General features: G+C 38.1%; 1 protein-coding gene across 4 annotated transcripts in view; it reads right to left on the bottom strand.

Moving 5' to 3' along the window:
• Positions 1-9,875, bottom strand: part of LOC110025988 (protein FAR1-RELATED SEQUENCE 6-like) — a 23,700-nt gene extending 13,825 nt beyond the window's left edge. For 2 of the 4 annotated variants that reach the window (XR_002294164.1, XM_020726712.1), the window contains exons 1-5: positions 9,779-9,857; positions 7,238-9,559; positions 6,789-6,899; positions 6,588-6,704; positions 6,411-6,487 (exon numbers count right to left, since the gene is read on the bottom strand). Coding sequence is in view for 3 of the 4 variants with exons in the window: in XM_020726712.1 (XP_020582371.1) it covers positions 6,443-6,487; positions 6,588-6,704; positions 6,789-6,899; positions 7,238-9,451 (2,487 nt within the window). In the remaining variant the exon portion in view is untranslated. Of the gene's footprint in view, positions 1-6,410; positions 6,488-6,587; positions 6,705-6,788; positions 6,900-7,237; positions 9,560-9,778 lie in introns of all 4 variants that reach the window. The other 2 variants (XM_020726710.1, XM_020726711.1) reach the window with 2 other exon arrangements.
• Between the last annotated feature and the right edge of the window lie 267 nt (positions 9,876-10,142).

The raw sequence follows: 10,142 nt of genomic DNA, 5'->3' as shown, positions 1-10,142 counted from the left end.
TAAAAGAGAGAATTAATAGCATGCCACATTGCTTAACCAAATCTAACTTCTAGCACTACACCACAAGATCATCACCAGAGGCTCGACAAGGCCATAATCGAGAGCCAGTAAAGCACCGAGAAAGTGAGGGGGAGGGAAATACACGCCCTCAAGCTTTTAAATGTCATTTCCACACAACAAATGTATGAAGCGTAAGCTAGAATATGTTTAGGAATGAAATAAATAGTAATCTCCCTATTCTAGCATGCCAACAAGGCTCGACACAGAACAGGGACGAGCACACATAAAGCACAGGGGCTCGGTAAAGAGCAAGGCCGAACGTAGACAGCTCACAGGGGGAGACGGAAGAAGGTACCTCTTTGAAGTAAAAAGAAGGTAACACAGGAACTCTAAAAGCACTCTGAAACTTCACTTCCTCTCCCAACAGCAGGAGGAAACCGATTCAAGCACCAGAAGATCAAAGAAATGAGTGAGAAAGAAAAAGAGCAGAATTTTCTCCCTTAGAAAGATTTTCGGCCCCCTTGGAAGCTTCACAGAGGAGCTCTCATATATGCTAAGGGCAAAGGAGACGAATGATTAAGAAGATACGGCAGAGGGATCGGACAGAGGGATCGAGGGATCGGGAGAGGAGGAGGATACGATCCGCGGCAGAGAAGATCGAGCCTATATCGCAGAAGATAGGATACAAGGGATGGGCGCCTACGTGATCTGTCCCGCGTGCGAGAGGCGAATGCGGGAACGAAGCCTCCCAACGCCACGAAGGAGTGGGCCGAGCGACCGAACGAGCGCGACCGAACGAGCCATCCTAGGGTAGGGCTAAGGCAGGCCCACAGGTTCGAAGGGATGAGGCATGGAGGGGAGAGAAATTTAGGTTAAGGGTTTTAATATAGGTTATTAATTATAATAATAATAATAATAATAATAAAATATTATTTATTATTATAATAAACAATTAAATATGTATTTTCCCAAGACGCGTCGTCGCAATGAAGCGAACGTCCTCCTTAAGCAAAATCGACGTTCCGGACGCATCGGCGCAGTCCGTTTCGTCATCCGGAGTCGCCCGGGCAACTTTGTCAAAGATTGGGACAAAAATGCGTTGCGGTCCGAATCCTGTCAAAATTTCGGCTCGAATTCAATTAAACAGGACGGCGGAGAGCGCAGCGGCGCCAAATCAACGAGTAGAGTCAATCCTAAGGTTGTCAGTCCTATAGGAATGCTCCCTAAGTTCCTTCGGAGTAGCCCTACCTGCCAAACAATAGCGGGCAAGATTACTACAAGAAAAGTTAACGTCAAGTCGAGCGAAGAGAAGTCCAGAATTGCTAACGGGGAGGGCTCCTTCACTAGTTTTCTAGGAGTAGTCGGCAGAAAGGTCACACGGCTAGATCCTAGACTACTAAGGAGAGGAAAACTACACCTCGACTGAAAGCGAGGTCAACAAGGATCTTCCTTGGATATCTATGTCGTAGTATTTAACGGTTCAATCAATTTGAAAAAGACCTAAAGTTAAGGATTTATCAATAAGTAAAATTGCTCAAATCCTTAACCAAAGAGCTACTGTTGTACCGATCAAAAAGACTGTTGTGGCTACTGAACGACGAAATGGATTTTAGACTTAATTGATATTCTCCAAGAAAAAGCTGTCAATAATGTTATTGGTACTAAAACCATTAAAAGAAAACCCAATAAATTATTGAGTATTGTGTAAAGTATTTGAAATAAGGGATTTTGGAATTTATTGACATTCTCCGAAAAAAGTATGTCAATAATCTTATTGATACTGAAACCATTAAAAGAACACTCAATAACTTATCGAGTACTGTGCAAAGTATTTGAAATACGGGAAAGAAGTACCATTCGGGTAATATTTCCAACGGAGTTGCAAACAGATCCGTCGGTTCACTAATCATTGACGGCTCTAGAACTGCTAAGACCACATTACATGGAGTAGTGCCTAGAATTACTACTGGAAAAATATATAACAGATCATTGAGCCATGAAGGTTCTCCATAATAATTATGTCCCACCACTTTAGCCAATTTAGCTCTTAATACAAGATCATTCAAATCAGGTTTCATTGTTATTTGGATAGGTGAATTCTTGTGGACCCATCCCCCAAAGGAACCGGACATGATGATTTATGATCATCCAGCTCAAGCAAGAATCAAAAGAATCACAAAAATAGATTCATAGAACATAAATAGGTATATAGAAGATCTATAATTTATACATATCTACATAGAAAATGTAGAATGATTGTATGTAAGAAAAGATATATAAAATTACATTTCCCCAAATTTCAAGGATTCAGTTCTGACAATAAGAAAATGCTCAATATCCAAGTCGACTTACAAATTAGATCATGATCAAGTGTTTTTAGATTGTCTCATGCCTTTTGGTTAATATTTATCCCCACAATATCTTAATTGTATTACATATAAAAATAAAAAAAATTTAGTTGTTACTAATAAAATCTTAGCTCCGTTCTTCCTTAGATCCCTTATTTAACTCTAATAGTATCATAGATCAGGGTTGATGCTGAGGAAATAAATGCATCTACATAATATTAAAACTTACTAAGATTACTATCCAATATGCTCTCAAATTAATTCTAAGAAAAAATAATAAAGAAAAAAGAAAAATCAAACAAAAAGAATAAAAAAACATTGGATAAAAAAAATCAAACAAAAAGAATTAAAAAAACATTGGATTATTCCACATCACTTATTATAAGGATCTTATAGAGCATTTTCATGCATGAAAAGATTCTTTCATGATTCTGGTATGATCATATGATGTTACTCATAAATGGGATTTATGAGTAACACAAGATATGGGAGAATTGTCCAGTTTTCAACCAGTTAATAACCCAAATTTCTAGGCATTTCTTAAACGAGAGAGAAACCCACCAAGACAAAAAGATAATAGACACAAGATATGGGAGGGAAGCCAATGCTTCCTTTTTTTTATTTTGTATCTGTGATGTGAATTGTAAATGAACTTGTTTTATTGGTCGATTTTATCTGAGATTTCTTGAAGTACGAATTACATGACAAGAGTCCATAACTCTAACAAGAATATGGTATCAAACCTATGAATATGTTCCTTTTTTTTTTGTAAGAATCATTTTTTTGGATCTAGAACAGAACATTCAAGAAAGGCTCTTTTTGAATGAAAAAGAAGTAAATATTCTTTCAATATTCCAGCGATCACAATTAGGAAAATTGTAACTGATTTATCCCTTCATTAATTACTTTAGATGAAGACTTGAAAACCCATTTGAACTAACAAATATAATTTAGATTTAAAGACGAACCCTACCATATTTTTTAACTCTTTTATTTACATTTTGAATTTGAAAGATTTCACTGTCTAACCGCAACGCAAGGATACGGTGTCAATTCAAAGGCCTAAAAGAGGAAATATGTTTATGAAGACAAACAACATGACAAAATATTTGATGAATCTATACTTATTAGAGCTTTTACTAGTATAAAGAGTGAAGTCAAACATCATGTGTATGCGTATACAAAATAGTTATTATTCCATATACATCTTCTCACTTTTGAAATGTATTAAGTTCCTTCTCTCATGCTGAGATTTATTACTCAGTTCATTTCAAAATTCTTCAATGGGTACGCTCAATAAATAGGCTAAATTGGCAACTTTTTGTTCAATTTCGAGTGGAGTCAAATACTCATCAGTATAGGTCAAGGAAATGGTTCCCTGACTCTTGATTTCCATATAAAGGTCACGACGAGGAAAAAGACCCTCTCTAACCTCGATTCTGGTTGATTAGAAACCTTTCAGAAAGAAACTAAGGATTTATGAAAAATATAACCCAAATGATAAGCTTCCGAATTGGCCAATTTAGCTCAGGACCACACTACTCTAGTAAAGGTTTATGCGGCATGTTGATCAAAATGAGGACCCCAAATTGCATCCATGACTAAAAATTTCCTTGACAAGCTACATGAAACAGATTTTTGGACACAAAAGATTATTGCTAATTGTCCAAAGTGCGAATAAAAAATGTTCTAATAAAAACGTTCATCAGTAATATCATCATAACTCTCGAAATCATGTGTGGTAGTAAAACCAAACCAAATTAGACGGGTAGTGGGGTCCTTAGCTAAGCCTTGGCTAAACATTGGAAATCTTAATGTCATAATGTTTTTTAAATCCTCCTAAGTCATTATCCTACTACAATAAATTTTGCTAAGGAGAAAGGCCATGCTGTAGCAATTCCACCCAAAGGATAATGAATTATTCCTAAAGGATGCCCTTGTACGATACTCAAAGCTCTAGGCTGGATAGCAGGAGCAACTTTTAATTTTTTATGAGCTCAAACGATGGATAAATGAGTTCTTCACAATAACCATGACCACTAATAGAAACATTAAACAGAAAGTGGAGACAAAATGAGCACCTAAACAAAAATATCATATGCAGATAATGAAGAACCATAAGACTAAATTACCTGAGATGTCTGTACCCATAAGAAATCTCAGAGCCATCCATTAATAAAAATGGAACTCTGTGCAAAGTTACCTCATGTGATATGAGTGACTACTCCTTGATCACTTATAGTACCTCAAACATCCAACTGCATTTTCCAACTGAAATGGGAAATTACTATCGAAATTACATTGTACATCCAAAATAGGCCTTCATCGGGCAATTACAAAAAAATAGAATACTTTTCAATAGGATCAATACAGTAATGTTAGGATCCGTAATAACTATTATAGCCACATATAATAACTATTAGAATTACGTAATAGCCACTCCCATCTTTCGAAAAAGACAGCCAGGAAGCATCCTCAGGATTGCGACGTACAGTGATCCAAGAACTCGCAAACAGAAAGTTTTGGGGATCATGACGAACAGAGACTCACAAGCCTTAATCGCGATTTGATCCGCGCAAGTTGAGCCTGCAGGGGAGCGGACGAGGTCGCAACTTACATTTCAGTTGCTGCTTAATCTTGTTGTGAGTCGATCAGTTGGATAGCTGCATGCCTCGTGCGGTACAATCGCAATTCTTATAACTGCGTGTAGGTGCTTTCATCTTTTGGTGATTAAAAAAAATTCTTGAAAGAATAGCAGCTAAGAAAATAGAGAATTTGGAGAAGAAATTAGAAAAAGATGTGAGGCAACTCAGATCTCGGATGGAAGAAAGGTCTGTCACCCTAGAAAATAGGTTTTCTTCCATAGAAAGCCGAATGGAGGACTGATTTAAGAGCATAAGATAAATGCAAGGAATGATGAAGAAAATAATGGAGTTTCACACAAAACCGACTCTGCCTGCCACAATGTCAAGAGATGATATTGAGAATGGACTCCAACAACAATAAACAAAAGGATTCACACAATATGAAGGCAGTGTCACAACTTTAAGCGGATCGAGAGCTGTGGTATCATAGCAGAATGGAGCGGCAGCACTTTGAAGAAATAATACGACATTTAGATGGCTTGAATAAAAAAAAACAAGCAGAATCGAAATTGACATAGATGGAAGAGACATGAGACGGAGTTGACAGAGATTCTGGTGATCGATAAGACACAAGATGAGTTGTTTGGGGCTGCGATATTTTCTGAGATTGAAGATTGATTGGAAACAGACCACTAATTGATTCAGAGGCGGCCAAATGATATGCATAAGACTACATTTCTAACCTCTATGGGTCAATATGAATTCCTGTTTAAATGGAAAAGATGGTCAGATAATGACGCCTGGTGGAAGCAGCCTAATTTTTTCCCACCCTTACAACAATGTGCCTTTTAGGGAGGGAGTATTGTTAAGTTGGCGCTTAGTCTAATGGGAAATCTATCTTTTATATGCCTAAGGGCAATTTAGTCTTTTATTTTTATTATTGTTTGGTATAAATAGGCTTGTTACGTCTAGGGTAAAGGGGGATGTATGTTTTTGTTGGCTGCTGGTTTTTCTTCTTTTGGTTGTGTTCCTAGCAACGTCTAGTGATGTGGGAGAGTCGATCCACCTCTCAAAAAGTAGTTCATTGTTGTATATTGCTTATTTGCATTTGTTTTTGATAATAGCAGCCCTTGTTTGAGTATTCTCATCTCTCTCTTGTCGTTTAATTATGGTTTGCTCGCTGATTAGTAGTAGAGGTAAACAACTCAGTTCGGCTCAATTCTCATCATTTACATGCCTAATCAATTCAAAATCCATTCATATCCATAAAACAGAAAAGCATCCATGTTAGGTAAGTATTGTGTTTAATTGAGTCGTCCATCTCTATTGCATCACTAATTGACCCTAGGAGGTTTAGCTCGGGTGTGACAGAAAGTGTCTTAAATCACAAACCAATGCAGTCAGTCATAATCTGCAGAATTCAAAACAAGCAAAAATATGATAAACAAACACGATATGCATACTATTCCAGCTATACCTGGTCCAGTTCTCACAATTTGATGCTGGCTCCTAACCGGACCAGGGGCCAGGAGGTCCATCTGGCGTGTGAGGTTGCTGCAAAATAACATCAACCAATTCACAGTAATTGGAGATTTAAAATGATAAGAACTAATGCACATAGACTTAGAGCTAATAAGCAATGTAGCATGCATACTTGGAACATATGCTGAAAACTCCAACGTATGCTTGCTTGACTGTCAAGCACATGTTGTTGACTCATCTGTACTCCAAAATGATTCCCAATTGACAAGTTAGGTGGGCTAACTTGGTCCTGCAATGGTAGGTTGTGCCTCATCAATAGAACATTCAAAGAAAGAAAGAAAATGAATCAACTAAAGCAACAGATATACTAAACCGTTAGGGTGATACTGTCATGTGTCCAGATATGTGGATCAAATTGAGGGGTATCTGGAGCCATACGAACCAAATCATTCTGACAAGCAACCACTGGCTTTCTTGGCGGAACCTTTTAAGATAATGATTATGTCCATAAGGTTACATGCTTCAGAGTGTGGGGAGATAAATTAAACCAGAAATATGTCAAAATGGTCACCTAACTCTTTTTGGAGGCTTATTTTAGACCCCGACTATAAAAATATCAAATTAGTCCCCAAGTTTTTTTAATGGGGGATAAAATAGTCCACCCTATGGATCATTTCAGCCAACAGTAAAAGTGAAAGAGGGCTAATGTCGCACTTTAATAGACTCTGGACTGAAATGCAACCTGTAAATTGTCATGGGACTAATTGGGCACTTAACTCTATATTAAACACAAAGAATAGTAAGCAAAGCAAGCTAGAATACCTTCTTCTTGCTGTTTTTAATTGTTTTTTCTGCCAACTCTTTTCTCTTTTTCAATGGCTGACTTCTCTGGCTCAATTCTGAAAGATCATAGATCTCATCATTCTCATTCCCAATAATTCGTTTATCATTGAAAGGATTGCATGCTCTCAGTTGTACGTCACTGGAAATTGGATCGCTAGCAAAAAGTTCATTTGTGGCCTCGCTTATTATTTTAAGAGCATATTCATAGAGTCCATCAGAACTAGCCCCTAACTCCATAAATTTTAAGCAATGCTTGTACAAATTACCATAACGTTCTGCAGGCCCTTTAGCTCCAAGATCATTTGAAAAGCAGGGCAGAACATGAATGTTCTTATAGTCCTTTCGCCACCGCTCAACAATAAAATGAGGTGGGATTTCATAGATCTCGAGAAAGTTAAGAACTGATAATGTATGCCTACATAATATGCCGATCATCTGGAATGAGCAGCAGATGCATCTCACCTCTAGCTCGTTTGAGGAGTACGTAACTTCATAGTTCTTGTTCTCCATCTGATTTCCATCCTTCATTCTCAAAGGTTCTTTAACCTCAAAGATTGACACTGGGCCATCCACCCTAACCAGTGAAGGAATACAGTATAATATGGCCTTAACCTCTTCTTGGAACTTTTTGAACATATCAACCGTGTAAAGCTTACGTAATTGATCCTCCATATAAAATTTTGATATTAGTTGTGGGCTTTTATGGAAAGAATCACGATCTGCCTGAGCTTCTTTTTCAAATTTACATTTTAAAGTTGACTCATACTTGCAAAGGAACTGCTTTAATGATGTCTTCGGATAAATATATCCATCAAAATATGAATTCTTATTTTCCTTATGTTGAGTGCTTGACATTCCCGCCCAAAAAGTTTCTTTTACAAAAACAGGCACCCACGAATGTCTAATTTCATACAAAGACCTCAGCCAATCATTATCTTCGAGGGCATACTTCTCAATCATAATCTTCCACTCTTCTTCAAAATCTCCAACCCTTAATGAGTCACAAACAACTTTTTTCATCATTCCCTTGATGGATTTGTATTCAGGGTATGCTCCCAAATTCTCCTGAATTTGCTTCATTATACTCAATAAACAAAGACGATGACGGGAGCCCGGAAAGATCTCAGCAACTGCTTCCTGTATGGCCTTGAAATTATCAGTTATTATGGCGCTCGCATAGCTTCCAGACATGCATGATAACCATGATTTAAACAGCCACCTATAGGATTCAACACTTCGATCCGAAATCAAACCACAACCGAACAACACTAAATGACCATGATGGTTTACCCCAACAAATGAAACCAAAGGTGTCTCATAATTACCTGTAAGATAGGTAGTGTCAAAGGTCACAACATCACCAAAGTACTGATACGCTGCCTTACACCTCCCTTCAGCCCAAAATACGTTCTTTAGATAGCCGCCCTCATCTAAATCCATCAAATGGAAGAAGTTCGTGCCGCTGGTCTGCATTCGAGCAAGAAATTGATGAAGAGCTTCGAGATCATCCTTCCCAAGGAAAAAAGACCGAGTTTTTGCTGAGGAACGCTCTTCTTCCTTCTCCCCCAATGGTGTATCCCTATGCCCTTTCCCTCGCATAACAGGCAGCTTCTTCGCACCATCATTTAAGTCCTTGTGAGAACGAAAGAATCTAGACATTGATGGATTAACAGGATGATTATGTTCGAGATTAACTTCTGTTAAGTGAAACAAACCATCGGAATATTTCTTAAAAACTTTAATCCTTGCTTGACAATCAGTTCGAGCAGCCAGCCTCAATCTGTATGAGCTGCAGCGTTCCGAGTTCTTGTACTCTCTCTTGCCCTCCTTGCAACAAGTAAGCATGAACTTGTTGCATTGCCCGTCATCGAGACTGTACCATGACCTCCTTATCTTTGTACCGAAGCCGACACGCCGAGCATATTGGTTATAGAAATCATACACTTCTTCGAAGGTTTTGAAGACCATTCCCACTGTAGGAACTCCATCCTCTTCAACATTCTGTATCTTCCCCTTGTTATCCTCTACGCCTATTAAGTTCAGATTCTCACCTTTGATTTCCTCGACATCATGTAAATTAATATCCACCATTTGATCAGGTTCGAGCATACTCATTCCACTGCTCGAGTCCTGAGCAGAGATTGACGACACATCCTTCTCAAGTTGCCTTCCAGAAGGAGAATCCGCATCCATCTCCTCCAGTACGAAGCCCACCTCCACTATGTCGTCTCAGAAGCAGAAATTCCACATATTTTTACAAAAAGGTTAACAGAATCCAGAAAAAGAGTATGGCATTTCAGCCTGGAAAATTAACATTGTTATGAAGAAAAAACCCTTTTTGACGAAACAAAGCGTGAAGTGCCGAGAAGTAGAGTTTCTTGGTTTTAATTGGGCAATACAACAAAAGAAAAAAAGGAAAAAGGAATAACGAAACATAAAGAAAAAGCTAGGGTTGCAATCTTCGTCCAAATAAATTATATCATCAAAACGAAAGAAGTTATAAAAGAAAGTCTATCTTACAAATATTCGCTTCCAATTCCACCCCTGCGCTTCTTCTCCTACTAATTTCGGGAGAAAACGAGAGAGAGAGAGAGAGAGAGAGAGAGAGAGAGAGAGAGAGAAGACGCAGACACGGAGAGACAGAGGAGACTGCGTGTACCAGCTACGTGCGGAGTCGAATAATGGCCAGCCCGACTAGTGTGTATCAGCGTGATCCAAAAAAAATGGTTCGGCAATTATAACCTTAATTAAGGTCATGGATGGATAACGTAAAATTCCTTAGGGGATACCACAAAATTCTCTATTTGCATATCTAATACCCAAAGATTGATATTTACTATCACCAAGGGTGTAAACAAGCCACTTTATATATATTGAGGCTCCT

Source organism: Phalaenopsis equestris, unplaced genomic scaffold, assembly GCF_001263595.1.
Source record: "Phalaenopsis equestris unplaced genomic scaffold, ASM126359v1 Scaffold000347, whole genome shotgun sequence".
Lineage (NCBI taxonomy): Eukaryota > Viridiplantae > Streptophyta > Magnoliopsida > Asparagales > Orchidaceae > Phalaenopsis > Phalaenopsis equestris.
The sequence above is the reverse complement of the archived record's forward strand: the minus strand, read 5'-3'. Positions and strand labels throughout refer to the sequence as shown.